This window comes from Artemia sp. Qi Xiang Cuo, chromosome 2 (genome assembly GCF_049724085.1).
Source record: "Artemia sp. Qi Xiang Cuo chromosome 2, ASM4972408v1, whole genome shotgun sequence".
NCBI classification, from domain to species: Eukaryota; Metazoa; Arthropoda; class Branchiopoda; order Anostraca; family Artemiidae; genus Artemia; species Artemia sp. Qi Xiang Cuo.
Genome location: NC_142795.1, coordinates 50,637,140 through 50,659,415, shown reverse-complemented (window position 1 = coordinate 50,659,415; position 22,276 = coordinate 50,637,140). Strand labels below are relative to the sequence as shown.

Here is a 22,276-nt window from a genome sequence, read left to right as displayed (position 1 = left end):
GAGATTCTAGATGAAAAGAAAGCATTTGGGTCATTTCACTCGACGTTCTCAGATGTATACAGAAGATTTCGAATGAGAAAACCGAAAACTAAGAAACGACAAAAAGACCAGCCAATTAGCCCCTGGATGACGAATGGTCTTCTAGCCTGTGTGAATAAGAAAAACCACCTTTGGGGAGAGTATAGACACTTTCAAAGCTTAGCGCGGCTAGAGGAGTGTGAGCAATACAGGAAAGTCCTTCGGAATGTGTTACGAAGAGCAAAGCGTGGCTACCAGCACCCAAAGCTGACGGAAAGCGGGAAGGATGGTCAAAAAGTTTGGCAAATTATCAACTCGGTTCTACGGCCAACCAATAAGTCTCCCACATTACCAGCGAAATTGGTCATGAATAATGAAGAAATTACAGAACCTACACAGGTTCCCGCATCGCTTAGTACATTTCTCGCAAATATTGGCTATACCATAGCAAATTCCGTCGGGATACCATCTAAATCATACAAAGAATACCTTGGCCCAAAGGGCATGAAATCAATGGCAGTGAGTCCTGTAACACCAGGTGAGCTCGAATTACTCGTGAAAAATTTGAAGGGATCTTCTGCTTCAGGTTTCGACCTGGTACACACAAAGGCACTGAAAGCAGTAGTGAAGACCATTGCTGAGCCGCTAACTTACCTTGTAAATCTTTCATTAGATAAAGGGGTTTTTCCTGAAATGTTAAAAAAGGCAAAGATAATACCTCTTCACAAAGGTGGAAGTCATACAGACACAGAAAATTTTAGACCAATCTGAATCTTATCAGTTTTCTCGAAAGTCTTTGAAACGCCAATGAAAAACCAGCGTTACCAATATTTAGAGGCCGAAGGCTTTTTTTAACAGCCGCCAATTAGGGTTTAGAGCTGGCCATTCAACCAAAGACGCCCTTAATTCACTAAGTTTATTCGTAAATAGAATCCTAGGTTTGGGTGCTTTACCTGCAGTTGTGCTTTTAGATATGAAAAAAGTTTTTGATAGCATTCACCACGAAATATTACTAGGAAAGCTGGATCATATTGGAGTTCATGGCCAAGTCCTAGATTAGTTTAAGTCTTACCTGGAAAATCGTCGAATTTACACAGGAAATGACCATACAAATGATGTCGTAGTTAATTGCGGGGTGCCACAGGGCTCTAAATTGGGACCGGTATTGTTTCTTGTTCACGTAAATGATCTTCAGCAAGTACTGGCTCCTGCAAGTCGTAGCCCTTATTGCTGCAAACTATGTCACCCACAAACGACGCCGGGGTCTATAGTAGAAGCCGAGGACGAACTAACGGCATTTGCGGATGATTCACTTATGGCAAGCTCAGAATGGAACATCAAGTCTCTCAAAACAAAGCTACAAGATATTCTTGAAGAAACGTACCTTTGGATGGACGCAAATCGTCTAGTCATCAACATTGACAAATCGAGTGTTTTATTTTTTTCACGCATAGATTCGCTGGCTCCTGATGCGATTGGTATTGAAACATTTCATGGACTTATCAAGAGACCAGAAAAAGGACATGTTCGTTACCTAGGGGTTCTAATTGACGAAAACCTCTCGTTCAGACACCACATAGCAAGTGTCGAGACGAAGCTTTCAAGGAACCTTGGAATCTTGACAAAACTCAGTCACCATTTCCCTTAAAAAAAATACTGATCCTGATTTACAATGCAGTTATCAAACCTTACATTCAATATTTTTCTACAGTTTGGCAATCTAATTTCAAGACACATTTACAGAGACTAAATTCACTTCACAATAAAGCACTTCAAATTTTAGGCCCAGCACCGAACAGATTATCATTGGCATCACTTTACAGACTATCTTGTACCGTTTTTTGTTTTAAATATTTTTCAGGAACACTCCCATCACCATTTAGAGGCTTATTCACACTAGCATCACAAATCCATAGTTTAAATACACGATCTTCATCAGACATTTACATACCCCCGACACCGACAGCTAGGTCAGAATTTTCTCCTAGAATTGCGTGTGCTAGAGAGTGGAATGCACTTCAGAAAGAGCTGAGGTCATATAGGTCTCTCGGCTCCTTTAAAAAGAATGTGAAAAAATATCTAAAAGATTAAATATTTTTTTACTAGATTTATTTTATTATTATTATGTTTAGAATTTTTCGATATTACTATTAATTATCATATTTTAGTTTGATACTTCAAGGGGTGTGAGCAGAGGAGAAGTTGTGTTAAATTTATTGTCATTTGATGTCGGTTCGGGGTGGAAATTGGATAGGACAGGAGGCCACGCTGTATTTAGAGTGTGCAATTATTACGGGCCCAAACGTGCATCAATGCACAAGGAACTAAGTTAAGGGTATTTATATATATATTTTTTTGAATTAAAACCCATATTGAACTGAAAACTGAACTGAACTATTGTTTTTGCTTTTATTTTTGAAGAAGTTGTTGTTTTTGTTGTTATTTTTGAGTATGTTTTCTTTCTGTGTCCTCTTCTCGTATTATTCTATATGCTCTGTCTTTCTACATTTATTGTATGCGATGGGTTTTCAATATATTATTATTATTATTATGTATGTGACTTCACAGTGGGTATCACATCATGATTTTTTTTTAATTCATTGTTAAAAAATTTTCTTGGATGTTGGGAGGGTTTCTTAAATTGCAAACAAATTGTTTTCCCTAGCACTGTTTGCTCTGATATAACAATGACTACGTAAGATAATCATGTTCCTCATCGATTGATCTTTCAGATGAATAAACTACAGAGAAAGGTTGTATTTCTTGAAAGTCCACAAAAAATCAGGAAAACAGATTTTTCTTTGTGCTTTCTTTGCCAATATGAGAGAAAAGAGAATCTATCATTCATTAAGAGCTCTAAGCTACTTGAAACACTGGAAGCAACTGGTGATACCAAATACAGAAGATTGCAGACTGAAGCATCAAAAGAGAGCTTTCTGTTGAAAAATCCAAAATGGCATAGCATCTGTCACTGTCAGCTTATGTATTCCCTCGGCAAAGAATCTTCTGTTTCAGAGCAATCTATAAGCTCTGGAAATGTCAACACTACCAAAAAAATTCTCGTTTAGAGGCTACAGTTGTTTCCTTCTCATACAAAACTTATTGCTTGCTTTTCTCTAAATCAGGGAGTAATATAAAAGCATCCGCTTATCAATGCAGAAACCTTTTTCTGCAGTAAAGCTATTGTGTTGAAAGCAAATCTCCTTTGGAGCACACTGCCAGAAGTATTCAGCAGAGTTAAAGGGATTGATCTAATGGCAGCTGAGGCAAAAAACCACAAAAAGTGCATTGCTAAATTTATGGCTACAAAGCCAAAATGTGATAATTTGCCTGATCTGAACAAAACCGTAATCAACCAGTTCCTAGAGGGTATTGAGACCAAGTTCAAGGAAGGAAGAATATACCACATTTCAGATTTGAAAGAAAAGCTCAGAAGGATTTTGATCAAAAATGGACTTGTTTGGCAGAAAAATAGTGCTTTGGCTTAAGAGAAATTTAGACAAACGTTTAGGAAACCAGCTTATTAAGTTTGTTGACTCTCAAAAAGGCACATTTTATTATCTCAAAGGAATAGTTTCTCCTGGTCTTATGGCTGCACAAACGAAGGCAATGATTAGAGAATTTGAATGCAGTGCTATTCCAATATATTCAGATGATGCTGATAGTGACTGCTCAGATTCGAATGTGACCCTGACGTACTTGGACAATCCCCTGAATTGGTGACATCAAGTCATGACAAACTTGGTGGCAGTTTGTATATTGACATGCAAAAAAAATTAATACAGATTTCCACCAAAGTTTTTGCGGTCTTCAGGGTCAACAAGTTCTGGTCCTAGTGGACTAAGTGGTGCATTTGAGACGAAGGAAAGAAAAAGCTTCTTTTATTTAATGACTGAAGCCAAGACTCAATTAGTAGAAAGAGTGAAGATATTCAGAAAAAGCAAAGGTAGCATGGATTTGACTTAAGATACAGCAGATAATCTAGTCCCATCTTTGCTTTATAACATGATTGCATTTTTGGTCAGTGACCTGTCAGATCCCCCTGAAGAGAATGATACTAAGTACAGTCTATATGAATATACAATAGAGAAGGCTCTAAGTTTAACCCAAGATATTGTTTTTAGTCCCAGGGGCTTGCAACTCCCAAACCTATGTCACTTTCTGTCCATTTGCACTACAAGACAAGAAGCAAAGCTTTCCTTCTTCTTCTAAACACGCTGGGCTATGCAGTAAGCTTTACAGCCTGGCAGCGGATACTGACCAGCGAAACTGTTTCCATTGAAGAGACAATAAACCAAGCTGGAGTCTACATTTCAAATGGATTCAAGAAAGACCAGTTTGCACATTTTGCATTAGACAACCTTGTTTTCTCTTTGGTTTCATTTCCTTGATTGCCCTTGATTTCATTTGCCGATGCTTTTGAGTGCCATGCTAAGCGTGCTTACCTTCAGTTAGACATTTTTTTTTACAAGCGAATTGACCAAAGACTCAGCTTCTAAATCCCTTACAGTTTGGCTGGACTTTCTAGGATGGTGAGGTTAGGCCAGTTGTGTCCACCCTTAAAGCATTCTCAGATGGTGTGGCCCCTGAATACTGCTCGTGCAAGTGCTGAACAAAACATTGCTCATGTGCAGGACATAGACCATGTGATTTACATGTGGCTGTGGTGAGAAATGTTTGAATGCTTCTTTAATGCTCTATAATTAATATTTCTAGTTCTATAATTTTTGAAGTTTCTTTTATCTATAATTCAGATTTAGGTGGACAAATGTCGTATACTGAGTTAGTATCTTTTCAAAATATGTTTGTTAATAAGTAGATTACACGAAATATCTAGCAGCTGCTATTAGAAGTGGTCAGAGATTAACTTTCTGTTACAAGGCAAATAATGGAATATCATTTTTTTTCTATAAATGAAAAGAACAAAATTGCAAGTTTCAAGGTAATCAGCATTGCGTAGCACTCGTAATTATGAGTGATCATTGTTGGAACTTTTTGCAAAACGTATTATTTAAGAGGAAAAAAACGTGATTTTTTCGAATTTCGAAGCCTAGCACCCACCGCTCGAGTATATAACGCTTATATTCATAATCAGCGCTATCGATTGCCCCGTTTTCAGTCGTCAAACCTTCTGCTGCTCACTGATCACCTACTAGTCACATTTCCATCGAGTGACTCCCTGACTAAAAGGAATAGCCAGCTGCACAATGTAGCGATAATGTATCTTTTTCAGACTCTATTATTCTTCTATCTATGATAGATTCCAGCTATTTAATGGGATACCCACTGGATACAAAATATCCGAGATGATTCCGGTCTTGGACTATGTTATCTTCAGAACATACTCATAGCACCAGATCAACTAAGAATATTAGCACGTCTCTTTTTATGCAAAGTGCTAGTATCTAAAGGACCAGATGCCAAACAATGCCATAACTTAAATGCAGTATATAACGCAAATCCTGCTATGCTCTATTCTCCAAAGCTGGATAAAATGCAAAAGATGGAGATTCCATTAAAATATAAAATTTATTGTACAGTACATATACTGACAATGCACTAAAAAGGGAAAAAAGAAAGATTAAGACACGTGAGTAACCTATTGTAATAAGATTACTGATTTGACAGTTAAGGGCATAAAACATCTGATTCTAAAAAAAGAGGCTAAAGAAATAGCATCATTTACATCAGATGAATTTTATTTTAACAGTCTCCACCAACCTTCTGGTTCATCCAAAATTATATAAACTGCACTTTTATATAATTATATAAGTTTCATATAGGAGTTTTGACACGATCAGCCATGCAATAAACATATCAAAAATTATTAACAACATGATACTTGAAAAACATATTGAGGCCGCATAAGTTGATTTAACATTTAATTAATTCTCCTTCATTTTGTTTTATCAATGTCTATTCATAGGGGGGGGGGGGGGAGTACATGAAGATCGACTATAGTCGGCATCCAACATGTAGTGCAGTGGCAGCCACGTACTAGAGTTACTAATTCTCAATTCCGGAGTAAAATTAATTCAACAGAACATCAAGTCAGATATCAAGACATACTGCGAATGCAGTTGTGGCCGCACACGCCACAAGAAGCTAATAGAACCCGACATAAAATGATTATTTATTTGCAGAACACTGAGTTGCCCTTGCTATCATGTTGTCACATTTTCATTTTATAATGTATGGTTACAGAAGAAGCACGCTTAATGCTAGAAAGGATACAAGGGATCTGACCTTATTCGATTCTAAGGATATACCGAATATTTCACAAACCTTAGATAAATAAAGAAAAAAGCTATAATATTTACTACATAAATATAAAAAACGTTATCAACTTTTATCTTTGAAAATGCAAGACCTTCTGTAGGTCTCTTTCTAACAGATCATATCCCATATTTTTTTAATGTAAGCAAAATGCCCAAAACTAGCAACTAGATTGACGCACGAGGATTTGCATCCAAATTACGAATGACACTATCACCACTTAGAATTTATAACTAACACAGAAAATAGTTCACATAATAACGCTAGGATCTGTATTTTCAAGGAGCAGGACTTTCGGTTCCAGAACCATTTTCTTTAGTGGCTCCTACTAGTTTAGCCTTCTTTGAAAGTGTGTTGACTTCTTTTTGAAGATTTCTAATTTTCTGTTGCATGGTTTCGACTTTGAGTTCATGCTCCCGCTGCACAGTTTTCATTCTATTCCTCAGGTCTAATTCCAATTGAAATTGCGCTGCCTTCAATTCCGTCATCTATTCAATTGTTAAAAAAAATTAAATACATGTCAGTTAAGCTAGTTTACTTACTATCTACGTAAAAATAAAAACGAATAACGCTACTAATACTACAAACCCAATATGGTCTTAGATTTCATCAGTGACATATGATCACAGATTTCAAACTAGCCAAATTCGTCTGGGATGTCCTGTCTTTCTGTTATTCCCTTGTTGTGTATAATTCACACATCCAGGTAATTATGTTTAATATTTGTTTCGTCAGTTAATAGAAGAAGGCAGATTGCAAAAGCAAGCACTAAATGACGGAAATTAGAAAAGCATCTTCGCTTGTTATAATAAAAAGAATCACCTGTTTACAATACAAAATACAAGATAAACATTGAAAAAAAAATATATCAATTATATTTGTTACAAACATCGGGATAATGATGATTTTAAGTTTAACAAGCTCTGACCGCTTAAATGAAATGAAGATGTAGAAACAGATCAGCTATCAATTAATCAAAGTTTACAATTTGTAATTTTATCAAATTTAACAGAAAAAGAAATAAAATTATTTAAGGACCTAATTTTAAAAATTGTGTTTCTCATTCGGTCCCAGCCATCCTAAATAAATGGGACGAAAGACGAATCGGAAAAAAAAAAAAAAAAAAATTCGATCAGAAATATTTGCAGCAAAGAGAAATGAATAAAACAGTAAAAAACACCAAATTTCAGATTAGGGTAATGAAAGAACATAAGTTGGGGGGTTACTAAGAAAAGGAGGAGAATTCCACTGAGTCAAAATATTCATTACTATTTAGAATAATATACAAAAACGAGTAGGCATGAGGCTATAAATAATATCCATTTAAGAAAAAACGCAAAATTTAACCCTATTTTTTTCACAGGACAAAGGCCAGGTTTCCTATGTGAAGTTTCATCAATTACAAACATTCAGAAAATGTACCTGTTTCTCTTTTGCCAAAAGTTGCTGGTCTTTTTGACTCAGTTGTTTTTGCAGACTATTTATCTGCTCTTTCAAATCAGTTATGGCTATTACATGCTCTGAAGAGTGAATGTCTAGAGGATCCCTTGTTATCGTTGACAAACGTTGTATCTTGGATGGCGGAGGCTGTGGTGATGGCTCCTCTAAAATCATTTTGGTGACGTCGGGCCTGTTCGGTCGTTTATTGTGACCACTCTCTTTTGGCTTCCTATTAAGGAATACAATACAAATCAATTCAAAAGAACATACTATCTTTTTGTATTAAATAAAAACAAGAATTAGCAACCACTTGATGAGAAAAAAAAAAAAAACAAAAAAAAACAGCATTATGCTATTTCAAGAAAAATTAAACTTCAAGATATCTGACCGTTTAAATGAAATGAAGATGTAAAAACAGAACATGCTACACATTTTTGGAACTGGAATAGCAATCAATTAACCATAGTTTACAATTTGTTATTTTATAAAATTTAACAGAAAAAAACAAATAAAATTATTAAAGGATATAATTTTAAAAATTGTATTTCTCATTTTATCTCATAAAACTTATAATTAAGAGGGTAGAGGCGCCCGTAAAAGATCACTATTTACTATTTTACAATCATCAAAAAGCCAAATATATCCGAAATAATCATACACTAGACAAAAGCAAAGATATGTTAAAAAATGAAAGTTTTGAAATATTAAAGAAAATGAAACCCAGTCTGATTTATATCTATCTATGTATATTTATATAAAATTAAAACTACTAAAAACTCACTGCAACCCCAAGCCACCAGAAGCCAACACACCTGCGGACACTCCTCCTGCATCCCAACCTATTCAAAGTCCTTCTCTTTTCAGTCTCCCAAAAAGTTCCAATAATCCTTCCTTACGACCTCCTCCCATCCCATTCGAGGACAACCTACTTTTCATTTGGCACTAGATGGTTGACCAAAAAGGACAATCTGTCATCCTTCATCCACAAAACGCGTCCTAGCCATCTCAATTTTTTTCTCATTATAGCCATGGAAAGTGGGATAGAGCCACATTTTCTGTACAGCTTTTCATCTAGGACATTCAAATCATCTACATAATCTATGTCTAGGTGAGTTTTATTTTCCCATTTGATTCAATGCCCTCCCATAGCCTTTACTGTGCTTCTTAGGACTAAGGAGACTACCCAAATGATCCACAATAATGGGGATAAAACGCAACCCTGCTTAGCTCCTGATTCAATATACAATCAGCTACTAGCCAAACTTGCTACCTTACCTGCACTAATGTTATTCTCGTATATAGCTCTAATCCCTTTAATGTATTTACCTGGTATACCATACAGGGATAGGACCTTTTCTAAAGCTCTTCTATTGGCTGAATCAAACACTAGCTCATAGTCTATAAAACTGATGATTAAAGGGGTCTAATCATTCATACACTTTTCAATTATTCATCTAAGAGCACAACCTCTTCCCTTCCTAAAACAAACTTTCTCTATAGCATCTCTATGTCTAAAAAGTATCATCACACTAAGTAATTTATTTCCTACAGACACTGAGCTAAAACCTCTGCAATTACCAGCTTCACTCTTTTCATCTTTATTATAGAGGGGTTTAACTAATGTTTTCCTAAATTTACTATATACTTCCCCTTTTTCAAAAATATGGTATTCATAATCTTCCGTCATTTATCTCTAACTTCACAGCCACCATATTTCAAAATCTCATTTACCAAACTATCACCACCTGGAGCCTTATTTTTAAATCCTTTTAGTACTTTCTTTAATTCTGCCTCGCAAAATAAATCTTCCTTCATTTCCAAGTGCCACAAACTTTTTCATTTTTCTCTCTATATCATTTCCTGTAACTTTATCATGGTCTAATACACTTTCAAAATATCCTGCCTACCGCTCTTTAACTTTTCCCTTATCATTAATTATGGCACCATTCCAATCTTTAACTGGGACAAGTCCAGACTGACTATTTAATTTTATAACTTGCCAATGCAATATTTCACTATTATGCCGTCTGGCTGTATCTTCCAGATCTTCAGAAATTTTTTACAACCTTCCTACTAGATTAGTTCTGAAGAAATCCCAAGCTTGCCATACATGCTAAAATGGACTTGCAGGCAAAATTTTCTCCTTGTTTATTGTGTCCCGCCTCTATTCTCTTTGTTTTATAGTTGTTTAACTGCACCACCCAGAGTCATAACCAATTTTATTTCTAGAATCAAATCCCAGTCTTAAAAAATGATAACAATAACCTTACTTTTGATGATGTTGGGACTTTTCTTTCAATTTGGCCACATGCTTGGTTGTATCTGCTTGCTTGCTTTTGCTTTTCTTGTATGAAGTAGTACATTCCCAACAAAGAAGCTTGCCATCAAACTGAAAGCATTAAAATTTTCTTCAGTGACTTATATTGCAGATGATTTCCCTTAAAAAACTACAAATGAAAACAATAATATTTTTTACTCAGGCATTATGGTGACAAAAAAAGAAATCTTCCAAGCATCAAAGTAAAATCAAAGAAGTGTGTGGATAGGCAAAATTATAGCACTTAATGAGAGTAGGCCGAACATTGACATCCAATAACGTGTTTCATTTATTGTTTAGCTTCCAACAACAAACCTAGCTTCACAAAGACCTTATGAATAGTTTTACTAATAATCAGCCATTAATTACACGTTAATCAGCTTTTATCCTATATTCATTAACATGATTTTTAAATGGTCCCTAGTCATTTTTTTTTTTAATAATGTCTACACATGTTTTAAGAATCAATTTTCGCCTCATTACCTAAGCAAAATGAACAATTATTATTATCATGAAATGTATGCAAATACAGATAATGGCAAAGATTAAGGTAGCTCATCCAAGTCGTTGGCCATGCAACAAGAAGCCTGATTAATGTAAACAAATAGCTCATTTTGTTAAACAGATGGCACATATACCAAAATTTCATAATACAACTGAAGTTGTTTGCTAGTTACTGGGATTTGTAGCAAATTCTCTGGTTGCAATTTCATGAATAACAAATATTTAAGTTGATTTTTTTAATGTTTATTCTTTTTTGTATTTCCCAAAGATCTTACTGTCCAAACTTTTTTGATAGCTCTAGAATCAGTCCAGAGGAGGGCAACGAAATGTATTAGAGACCTCTATGATGTCCCTTATCCATCCCGTCTCTGTAAGCTTAGAATACCATCTCTAGCATATCGTCGCAAACGAGGCGATGTGATAACAGCATACAAGCTCCTAAATGCTGAGGATACCATTCCTGGCCTTTTCCAACCGGACAATTCAAACAGAACTCGTGGTCATTCTCAAAAGCTTTTCCGGAAACGAGCCAACACCAGACTAAGGAATAAGTTCTTCTCAAATAGAGTTGTCAGCTTGTGGAACTCCCTTAGTGAAAAACAGTAACCTCTACCAGCGTGGATGCGTTCAAGTCATCAGTGGACAGGAAGTGTCTCAACAAACTGTGGTGCACCATTTGGGACACCACAAATGATGATCAACTATCATCACTAAAGCTGGTGGACACTGGATTCGTCCTGTTGCTAGTATGTGTAATTTAAGGTAATTTAAGGTAATATTGATGATACAGCTTAAAACAACAGTATTTTTTAAACAAACGAAACTATGAAAACAAAAGAAAATAAAACAAAGTTAATGCATAATTTTTATTTCTTCTACTTATCAACCAATCCCATTCCAAGAGGTCTTAGCAAATTGTCTTTATGAATTTCCTTTTTTTTCATGAAGCTTTTTTTCTTTTCACAGTAGAAATGGAAAAGTTCATGAAGGATACAACAATTCATGTACACTATGAAGAAAAGAATCATATACAACATATGAAAAGCAAACAAAATTATGGATAAAATTTTTTAGTAAGCAATTCCAAGCAACAAGAAGAGGGAAACCACTAACAATATTTGGAAATCAGAATAGCACATTTCCGCAATACAAAAACTGCACTTACTGAAATAAACTGGGAAGCTCTTCATAACATTTTACAACCTTTCTTGGGACCCAACTAAAAAAGTGCAAACTTATTATACAGTAGACCCACACATGTGGATGATTCAAAACCAAAAAATTGAACTGAAAACAAGAAGAGTGGCAATGCTTATGTAGGAATACAACATGAATCAATTGTTTTTGGAGAGAATATTTAGGCAATTTTCTTACTTGATTTTTCTTTTTTTATTTCTTTTACAGTTTTAGGCCTAAGTAAGTCCACAACAACAACCTGTAATTCAAATTAATGCTACCTAACCTAATCAGAAGACCCAACTTAAAACTTTACATACCTTCCTTTTAACTTCTTCATCTTTCCTATCAAAAGCACACTTTTGCTTGCATTGATCACAATTAACTGGAAGGCCATATTTTTTCTCTGAATTATGACATTTTAAACACTTGTTTCCTACAAACGCAGCAATTAAGTTGCAATATTCACATGCAGTAGGCTTCCCATACTGCTTTACATTTGCTTCACACTTCTTGCAAATTGTACTTGTATTAGCTTTGCTAAAAAAAAAAAAAAACAACAACAATAAACTTATAACTGAAAATATTTTTTTTTTAACTTACATATTTGAGCAATATCTTAATATATTTACACTACATTCTTTCACTCTGTATAAGCAGACTACATTTAATCAAAGACTAATGTTAGGTGGTTAAACATTATAACTAGAAAACCTTGGCCTCTGGGCACCTGATGCTTCTGAAATAATCATGTGTTCTTAGAGCATAAATTTTAAATATTTTAATGGAGTTTTCAGAAATATGCAAGAGGGAGTGTTGAATCTGGACCTTTTTCTTGTGGGCAGAGGGTTATGTTTATACTTGTTGAACATGCCAACACACAGGAGTGGGGATATTAAAATTTCTAGCTGTAAAATGTACTTTTTATCATTTTGATCCCCCAAGAAAATAATCCCAAGATACTCCCACCAGCCTCCCTAATGCTTAGACTTATGTACACCTATACTGTCTGATTGCATAAAGGTTATTAAGATTCTTCATACCTGCCCCCCCCCCACGCAAAAAAAAAGAAATTGAAATCCTGGGTACAGGCTTAGTCCAAAACAAAAAAAAAAAGTTATAAATGTCTACCTGACTGAAGCATAAATTTGTAAACTCACATACAAAAGGACCATGGTGGAAACATAGAAATTTTGATCTCTGTTAATTATAGCTCTAAATCTCAAAAAATTTCTTAATTTCCAACATATTCTTTTTTAATTTTTATGATCACAATAATCAAATCAAGATGACTGAACAAAAATGCATGAAAATATAAACATAAAACATTAATATGAACAAAAGAAATTTAAACTCTTATATGGCTATCCTTTTACTTTGAATACTGAGTTCTTACCTTTCCTGTTGAAATTCAGACCTACAAAAAGTGCATTTGACAACTGGAAATGATCCTCTACAATCCTAGAAAGAAAGATTCATAATAAGAAGAATAATATAAAAGCAAAATCTTGTAACAAGAATGTCTGTAAGGCTGGACTCCATGGTTCAACTTCAGACCTTAAACTAATCTAACTTAATTGGAACACCAAGGTAAAGAATGGAGAGTGAAAAGCAATTCAGAGCAATAAAGGACAGTATTTCATACTGTTTGAATAAATTTATTTTTTTCCATTATCCAGATAGTTTACTGGTACTGGAATTAAAAGTGTGTTGTAATTTACACACAGTTAACTACTTTAAAGAGGAAGAAAATATTACATCAAAGCAGTGTTAATTCACAAAAATCTAGCATGGGAGAGGAGGGACAAAATATATTTTTCAAAATCTAGGAGGAGATCTTTCAATGGAAACAGCCTAGAAAAATTATTTTTCAAAATTTGTCAGGGGTGCAGGAGATAACTCTAGGGGGGAAATGCCCCCTTTCCTTTCCTATATTAAAGAAGAGTGATTTGTTAAGATACTTTTTATAGTCTGATTTTACAATTCTTTGTCCAAAGTATGCATATGAATGAATGAACAGTTTTTATTGCCCATCATCAAGTAAACAATTACAAAGATGGAGTAGAAAGAAATAAATAAGGAAAAAAAAATACACACACACATAAACAGAAGAAAAGGAAGACTTCTAACAACACTGTACAATAAACTTAGAGTACCACTAGTGAGGTACTATGGTGCAGTACTAAGTGTGGTACAGATCTAATGTGCACTTGAAGCGGCTAATTTGGTCTTTAACCACTTCAAAGGAGTCTGCTATTTTATAATTTTCTGAAACTGACGAGTTTTTCATCCACGGGGGAAGATTCAGTAGATATTTTCCATACTTGAAAAATGTTGAACAGATTGTGCGTTTATCCTTATCAGATATAATTGTCCAGAAAGGGAAAACCACAAGAACATGTGGCATTACAAATGCCCAATAGAGTCTTGGTAAGACAAGGCGATTGCATATAAATTTACACCATACCAGCATACCATACCCCTTACAAACTTTCTCAGAGAAATTTGATATAAGTAGTTTGCATGTAGACTTAATATCTGATGCAACTGGTGATACTATGTACATTCCAAAATCAAGTACTGGTCTGACAAGGGCCTTATACAGCCTCACAAAAACATAGGGAGACCTACAGGATATAGTTGTTTTAAGAGTGCTAGGACAGGGTTTGCATGAAACACAGTCTTTTTCCAGTCAAAATGGAATTTATACTGGTTGTCAACAATGATTCCAAGATCCCTTTCTTCATCCACACTTTGCAGTTCTTGGGTATTGTTTATAGCTGGCTTGACTATAATATAGCCTACTTAAACTCTTGATTGGACTTGCCAAAATGAATAACACCACATTTGTCAATATTAAAACTTATGTGCCATACTGCTTGCCAGTTTTGAATATCGTCGAAATCTGATTTTACTGACTCATAGTTTACTGCATCAAATAATTTTGAGTCGTCTGCATAGAGAGTTAGATTATTTGTATTTAATTGAAAAATATCATTTAAATAGATATTGAGTAGGATAGGTCCTAAGACACTACCCTGCAGGACATCACTGGTGACACCACATCTCTCAAAGAGTATTAAATCTCCTTCATTAGTAAAAAGCCTTGCTCTCTGTGTTTTATCTGTAGGGAAAGCTGAGATTCAGCCCACAAGGTCTGCATTAATTCCACACAAGATAAGTTTTTTATTCAAGTGTGGATGTGGAAATTTGTCAAATGCTTTTGCAAGGTCATAGCAATAATTTTGCAAGGTGACCTAGATAATTTAGAATTTCTGCCTCCTCTAGGTAAAAGTGATCAAGTGGTATTGTCTTTCTGTGTTAATGTGAGCATTCCATTAAATCCTAAGTCAAAATTGTTATATGATTATTCTAGAGGTAGTTATGACAAATTTAGAGATTGTTTACACTATGTTGATATTGTTAGTGAGCTTCAGCATAGTTCTGTAGATGTAGATATAGCTTTTGAGTTTATCCATGAAGTAGTAGTAGAAGGATGTGAGAAGTTTATTCCAAGGTATACTTTTAGAGAGGGTCTGAAAAACGTAATATTCTGCCAAATTTTGTCCTTGAAGCAATATCTACGAAAAATAGACACTGGAGAGCTTATTTACCAGCTGGGAACGATGAATCTTGGCATGCCTACAAGAGGGTGAAACATAGGGCAACGATGATCCTGTAGTCACACACTGAGTCAGTGGAATCGTTGATAATTAGTTGCATGCAAAGTTCTTCAAAAAGGTATTGGAAGTATGTGAACAGGGGCAAAAAAGAGCAGTCGCCTTTGTCCACAGTCTTCAATGCAGTCACTGGTGAAACTGTTGATGATGATAAGCAGCTATTTTTAATGAAACCTTTTCATCTGTTTCCTTTTCAATCCTGCTACCCATAAGATATCTAATTTATCACTGGCACCAGAAGCTTCTGTGTTACAGAATGAGTCACAATATAATGACTCTGATGTAGTGCCTGAGCTTGTCCAAAAAATTATGCACAAGCTTTCTGTTGATAAAGCCCCTGATATAGATGGTGTCTCAAATGCTATTATGCGAGAACTGGCTTCTTCTTTAGCAGCTCCACTCACATTTCTTTTTAAACTTTGTTTGGAGTCTGGTAAGTGCCCTGCTGCATGGAAGAAGGCAGTCATGAAACCCCTTCATAAGGGTGGACCAAGGTCAGATTTTACGAATTATCGCCCTATCTCAAACACATCAATTTTTTCGAGAATTATGGAAAAAGTAATTGTGTATTGGATCCAAAATTATTTTGAAAAAAATAAATTGTGGAGCACGGCACAGCATGGTTTTCGAAAAAATCGATTGCGTAACATACAGTTAACGGAAGTAATCAATGATTTTCAAAAGATGGCTGATTCAGGCCTAAAGTTTGATTGTATTTATATTGATTTTTGCAAGGCATTTGGCAAGGTTTTGATATCCTTGCTGGTGGAAAAATGTCAAAGGTATGGGATTGGATGTAGAAGCATGGCTTGGGTTAAGGATTACCTAACTAGTTAGACACAAAAAGTGAAGGTTGATGAGGCACTATCTGAAGGGTTGTTGAGTTCTAAGCGGGATCCCTCAGGGTAACTTCTTGGTACCAGTTTTTTTCTGTTTATTTATAAGTGATTTACCGCAGGTAATTCGACACAGCCCCATTAAAATCTTTGCAGACGATGTAAAGCTGTACAGAGGTGTCACCTCCCTGGTTGATGTGACACTTATACAGGGAGATTTGGAAGCATTGTTTGAATACTGTAATTTAAATTCTATGTTTGTTAACCAGAAGAAATGTCATGTGATGCATTACTTTACAAAAGATGTGGCATACCAGTACTTCATTGGTGATGTGCCCTGTTAACTCTATTAGGGATCTTGGTATTATTTTTGATGATCAGCTGAGGATTGACAAGCAAGCATCAGCTGTTCTGCATAAAGCAAACTTTGTGTCAAAAGAGCTTTCAGAAGGTTTAACCTGAGAAATATTACCACATTGTATAAGACCATGGTGTGCTCTGTTGTTGAATACTACTCATCTGTGTGGTATCCAACTAGAAAATATGATTCATTGTTGATTGAAAAGGTACAAAGACGAGTATCCAAATTTGTCCCCTATCTGAAATACCCACCTTATTGCATCATAAACACTTTCTGCATCATAAAGGGTATTGACCATGTGTCTTGGGAAGATTTCTTTGAGTTTGATCATTATCCATTTACATGGCAGAACTCTTTAAAATTGTACCAGCCAAGGGTATCAAGGAAAGTTGGACAGAGTTCCTTTGTAAATCGTTCAGTAAAATCATGGAGCACGTTGCCCCACCGAGTAGTTCTGGTGAATGATGTTGCGGCTTTCAAAACAGCATTAGTTGAGACCTCTTTTTATGAAAGGCAGTACCTAGGACCATGAAGTGTATATTTGTTGTAGGGTATCTTTGTTTTTTTGTTTTATTAGGAAGTTTATAGTTTTTGTTTTCATTGTTTATAAGTGTTGATCATGGTATGTAATTTGAGCTATATGAGACAAGCCTATGGCTTATTCCATTCCTGATTAATAAATAAATAAGACATCCACAGGTAAGCCCTGATCAATCAGGTCTGTTATAATATCATAAGTCAATGAAATAAAAAAAAAGGCTGAAAATATAATAGTTTATGAACAAAATTGGGCTTTATATTTGTACATTAGGGGGAGGGGGGGCGGGCAAAGCCTAGACTATATTAAATACATAACCTAACCTAGCTCAACCTAGGTATCTTTCATTCCCCCTAAAACCATAAAAAACTAAAGTTTAAATATAGTTCTTGGAGTGGGAAACCCTTTGTTTACACATTGTCTCGTGTGAAATACTGGGTATCTTTACAATACAATTATCATGTACTTGCCAAATTCTTAACAAATACCTTGTTTTCTTTACATGTTTCCTTATGTGAAGGGGCTTATCTAGGCTTACACCAAAAAATTCAAAGAAAGTATCTTTGATGTAAATATAAATCATCTTTGGCAATATTTTTCTTACCCACAGACAAGAGTGATACTATAAATAGCATTCAGACAGTAAATGGAAATTGACAGAAACCATCAAAGCATTAGAAGTCCTAAGGACAAACAAATCTAATGTGCAAATATATACCCTGAATTGTTGACAGCAAAATTTTGAATTATAAAATTCAGTGCTATTTCTGTTGATGCCATTTCAAAGCCTGAAACAGTAGGAAAATGGTTTATATTCAAGTTGCCTAATAAATGAGGTTTGAATTGTTATAAATAAGTATTTTGGAATATATTACTCTTGAAAAACTTATTCATAAACTAGTGATATGTTTTTTTGACACCTTTTTTTATGTTCTTTCATAATAAAATAATCGCTTATGTTGCAAATTGCATCTTGAGCCCTTAAAGAGGCACCAAAGGTATTTTATATGAATTATGAAAGAGCCTAAAAAAAGTATCAAATGATGTTTTCATTTTCATCCTAGTTAAATTATATGGCCCATTGCAGTTACCATGAAATTTACCCACACCCACTCCCTTAATGAGCAAATATATACCCTGAATTGTTAATGGCAAAGTTTTGAATTGCAAAATTCAGCACTATTATTGTTGATGGCATTTGAAAAACTTGAAATGTTAGGAAAATGGTCTATATTTGAGTTACCTAATAAATGAGGTTTGAATTGTTATAAATAAGTATTTTTGGAACATATTACTCTTGAACAGCTTATTTATAAACTAGTGATATGTTTTTAACAACTTTTCAATAACTTAACTAGTGTTGATAACTTCTTTGTGTGGTTAAAAAAATAATAGTCCTTTAGGGCCCCTTTAAGGGTACAAGAAGTAATTTGCAACAGAAGCAATTATTTTATTATGAAAGAATATAAAAAAGGCATCAAATGATGTTTTCTCTTTCATCCTAGCTAAATTATAGTGCCACCTGCAAATTTACCAAAATTTATGGTAAATATTTGCCAAATCATATTATTGACTCACAAATAAAGTGAATATACCACTTGATGCCTTATTTTATGCTCTTTCCAAATATACTACTAATTTTTGTTGGAAATGAATTTTACCCCCACCCCTATATATACCAATTCAGGGTATATATTTGCACATTAGGTGAGGGGGGGGGGTAAATTTTTACCAAATTGTATCATTGACTTACAAATAAAGTGAATATACCACAATGCCTTTTTTATGCTCTTTCCAAATATAATAGCCTAATCCTTTTTGTTGGAAATGAATTTTACCCCACCTTTATATATACCAATTCAGGGTATATATTTGCAGATTAGGGGGGTGGGGGTAGTTTAAACTTACCTCCTATTTACATCATAAATAAAATTTGCCCCTACCCCCCCCCCCTAATGTGCAAATATATACCCTGAATTGCTATAGCCTATATAAGGGTGGGGTAAAATTCATTTCTGACAAAAAAAGATTATTATATTTGGAAAGAGCATAAAAAAGGCATCAAGTGGTATATTCACTTTATTTGTAAGTCAATAATATGATTTGGTAAAAATTTACCAATTTTAGTTCTGATGTAAATGAGAGGTAAGTTTAAACTTTACCCCCACCCCGAATGTTCAAATATATGCCCTGAATTGGTATATACAGGGGTGGGGGTAAAATTCATTTCTGACAAAAATGATTAGCCTAGGAGTAGCCTATTATATTTGGAAAGAGCATGAAAAAAGGTATTGAGTGGTTTATTCAATTTATTCATAGGTCAATAATATGATTTGGTAAATATTTACCAAATTTACTGCCTTTTCTTCAGCCTGCAAGTAGCAAACTTGTGGAATCAACTCTCTGAAGATATGGTGGATGTTGATTTGATAGGTGCATTCAAGCAAAATCTCAACAAAGAACAGCTACAGCAGGATTACCTGTAAAACTGGGAAGCTGCTGAGACCTCAGCCCAAATGTAGCAAGTAGCCACATCAAACAACTTACAGAAGTCATTATAGAGCATTAGGTCAACAAAGATGGAAAATCTTTAAATTTGCTCCAAAATTAAGGTAATTTAATGGACTCCATGCAATTTAAGGCAGTAGGCCCCATAATCTGGAGGGCAAGGTACACCGTAGGGGAGTAAAAAGATAAAGTAAAGGGAATTTAATGTTAGAAATACTGAGGGGAGGGGTGGCTACCCTCTTGCCTCGAAATGCAACTGGTTTAAGATGGGCCTCTGTCATTGAAACAAACTAAGACTAGCCTATAGCTGCAGCATATTTATCAAACCTTGCACAATTGCTGTCCAGGTGATAACTCTTCAAAAGGATGCCTAGTAAAACACCTAGAACAAGCAAACAGACCAGCCATATCTCCAGGTTTTTGTAATTTCGATTCTGATGATGAAAATGGGAATGATGCAGTATTGTCTTGAAATGACAAGCCGAATTTCTATCTGAATGTCTTCAGCTCAAATTGTATTCCACAATTATGTCACCGAGAAGAAATCGAAGAATTGTGCAAAAAAAAAATAACCGAGAATGACTCAGAATGGAGAAGAGAAATTGTCCTACCCATCTATTGATCTAAGTGGAAAGCTAATTATAAAAGTATTATCTTGAAGTCTTATGAATTTATGTGTTGATGACTTATTAGGCTAGTTGACTCGTCAGCTCCTGTTGTAAGCCTAATTGATAGGCCTAGTGGAAAAAACAAATTCAGATCAGCAGAACCACTTTGTTTAAAGCAAAGATAACTTAGTGTCTAGCTTTCTCAGTGACCAAATATTTTTCATCTAGTGCCTCAGTTCTTTAGCATAAAAATAATGATTAGGTTAGGCTAGGCCTAACAAGACAGAATTGAGACAAGCTAGGAAAAAAGATTTAGGCTAGGCCTACCATTAGATTCTCAGTAAATTTGGTCCAGTTTATATTACTACCTACAAGTAAGGTGAACATACTACTGGATATTTCTTACTATGCTCCTTCCAAATATGATAATTGCTCAACTCAGAAATTCAATTTTAACCCCATTACTGACCCTCAAAGATGAGGCCTTTCTCTCTTATTTTTGGCTATATAAAAGGATAAGAAACAACAATTCTTACTTCATTATATGCAGAGCAGTTGCAAATAATCCCTATTTGAACTTTTATTTGAAGTACTGACTTATCCATAGAAACCTTCTTTTAAACCTATTAAATATAAGACTGAATTGGAAGTAAGCTTGTCCTTACCTTAGTCTGATCTGTGAAAGTATAAATGTGAGTGTGGGTCATGTGATGTAAGTGTGTGTATAATTGAGTGAGTTGAGAAATAAAGCTTATTGAAAGTATAGGTTTGATAGGAGATGGCTTGTGAATATATTTAGGGAATGAATATTTTGCAAGATTTAAAAACATAGGACAATTGCTCAATTTGGCAATGGAGCACAGATGAAGACTTTTGTAGTTTGTTTTTCTTTGTTTCTGTTTTGCTGCTTGTTTTTCTTTGTTTCTGTAATGTAAAATAATTAAAATTTTCATGGCCCTAGGGTGTTAATGCAATAAAACCTACTTAAGTGTATCCATTTTCTTTAAACAGACAGGAGGTCTATACCTCCTAGCTTCAACAAATTCAAATGTAATTTCAAGAATAGGGATTCTAAAATAGGTCATCAACTTGTAAATGAACCTCTGATATAAATGAGTCATTTGTAAAAAAAAACACTTGTAGAAAATAAGCCAGACAAATGATGGGTAAAAAAGTACCATTTTTCACCCATCAAATATAAGGTCATAAATGTACGGCACACTTAAGATAAAAAAGAACAAAGCTTCAATTATAAATCTGTTTTCATAAAACAGACAGAAAAGATAAATCTTCAAGCTTTGACAGATTCAACCACACTTTTGTGCTCTTTATTCTCAAGGGAGACTTTCTTTGGATTTTTCCCCCCTATATAATTAAAAACATTAGGGATAGCATCAGGTACAAATGACTATCTATTTAGCCTAAATATCCAGGTGCAAATCATGCAGCTTTCCCATACTTCACTACAACCCCCTAATGTGAAAATATATTGCCAAAATTATATTTCAAATGCATTCTGCTGCCTGTCACTGTTTTTCTAGTTCTTGTTTTTTCACAGTAGATTGAATTTTCAGGTACATGGGTTAAAAAAAGAGAGACAGATTGACAGAAAAAGTGGGAAATGTCAAATTTCAGGTATAGATTTGAACATTAGGAGGGTTGGGTAAAGTAGAGCAGTATGTTTTAGTATGCATAGTATGTTTTGGAATAAAATATTTTTCTGTATAAGTTTTTGAATAAAGTATTGCAAATATTTTTTTGGAGAGGGGAAGGGTTAGGCATAGGAGTGCCAGTGGTTACCTCCCATATGTTTGGAAAGTAATTGTAATTTATGATATGGAAGAATTCCTCTTAAGATTTTCTAAAGTACACCTAAGAAATTTTTTGGGTAAGTTTGGAAAGCACTTGATGCCAAAACTGCTTCCATAAACTTATTAGAAGATATTAACCCTCTGACACACCTTCAAAACAAATTCCTAACATTTTTAGATGAAATGCCCTAACCATGAAATCT

At 34.7% G+C, this 22,276-nt stretch overlaps 2 protein-coding genes and 1 pseudogene across 2 annotated transcripts in view; 2 read left to right on the top strand and 1 right to left on the bottom strand.

Annotated features, from left to right (window-relative positions):
• Positions 1 to 3,317: 3,317 nt before the first annotated feature.
• On the top strand, positions 3,318 to 4,409 carry LOC148955344 (uncharacterized; annotated as a pseudogene).
• A 1,900-nt stretch (positions 4,410 to 6,309) lies between these two features.
• LOC148955343 (protein FAM76A) lies at positions 6,310 to 20,086 on the bottom strand. Its single transcript, XM_089101645.1, has 6 exons — positions 19,982 to 20,086; positions 13,128 to 13,192; positions 12,052 to 12,271; positions 10,005 to 10,123; positions 7,717 to 7,963; positions 6,310 to 6,782 (listed from the first exon to the last, which is right to left on the bottom strand). The coding sequence occupies exons 1-6, from the start codon at positions 20,060 to 20,062 to the stop codon at positions 6,573 to 6,575; spliced, it is 942 nt and encodes a 313-aa protein (XP_088957771.1). The 5' UTR covers positions 20,063 to 20,086; the 3' UTR covers positions 6,310 to 6,572.
• A 115-nt stretch (positions 20,087 to 20,201) lies between these two features.
• The window catches only part of LOC148955342 (uncharacterized), a 74,679-nt gene continuing 72,604 nt past the window's right edge, over positions 20,202 to 22,276 (top strand). The window contains exon 1 of the mRNA XM_089101634.1: positions 20,202 to 20,301. Within this exon, the coding sequence (XP_088957760.1) occupies positions 20,233 to 20,301 (69 nt within the window). The 5' untranslated portion in view covers positions 20,202 to 20,232. The remainder of the gene's footprint in view (positions 20,302 to 22,276) is intronic.

What these genes read in the sequence shown, in the direction of transcription:
- LOC148955343 (XM_089101645.1), bottom strand. Translation starts at nt 20,062, where the DNA reads ATGGCTGGTCTGTTTGCTTGTTCTAGGTGTTTTACTAGGCATCCTTTT. An exon ending in TCTGAATTTCAACAGGAAAG is followed by an intron (nt 12,272 to 13,127) that starts GTAAGAACTCAG and finishes TTTTTTTTTTAG; the next exon opens with CAAAGCTAATACAAGTACAA. An exon ending in AAGTCCCAACATCATCAAAA is followed by an intron (nt 7,964 to 10,004) that starts GTAAGGTTATTG and finishes ATTCCTTAATAG; the next exon opens with GAAGCCAAAAGAGAGTGGTC.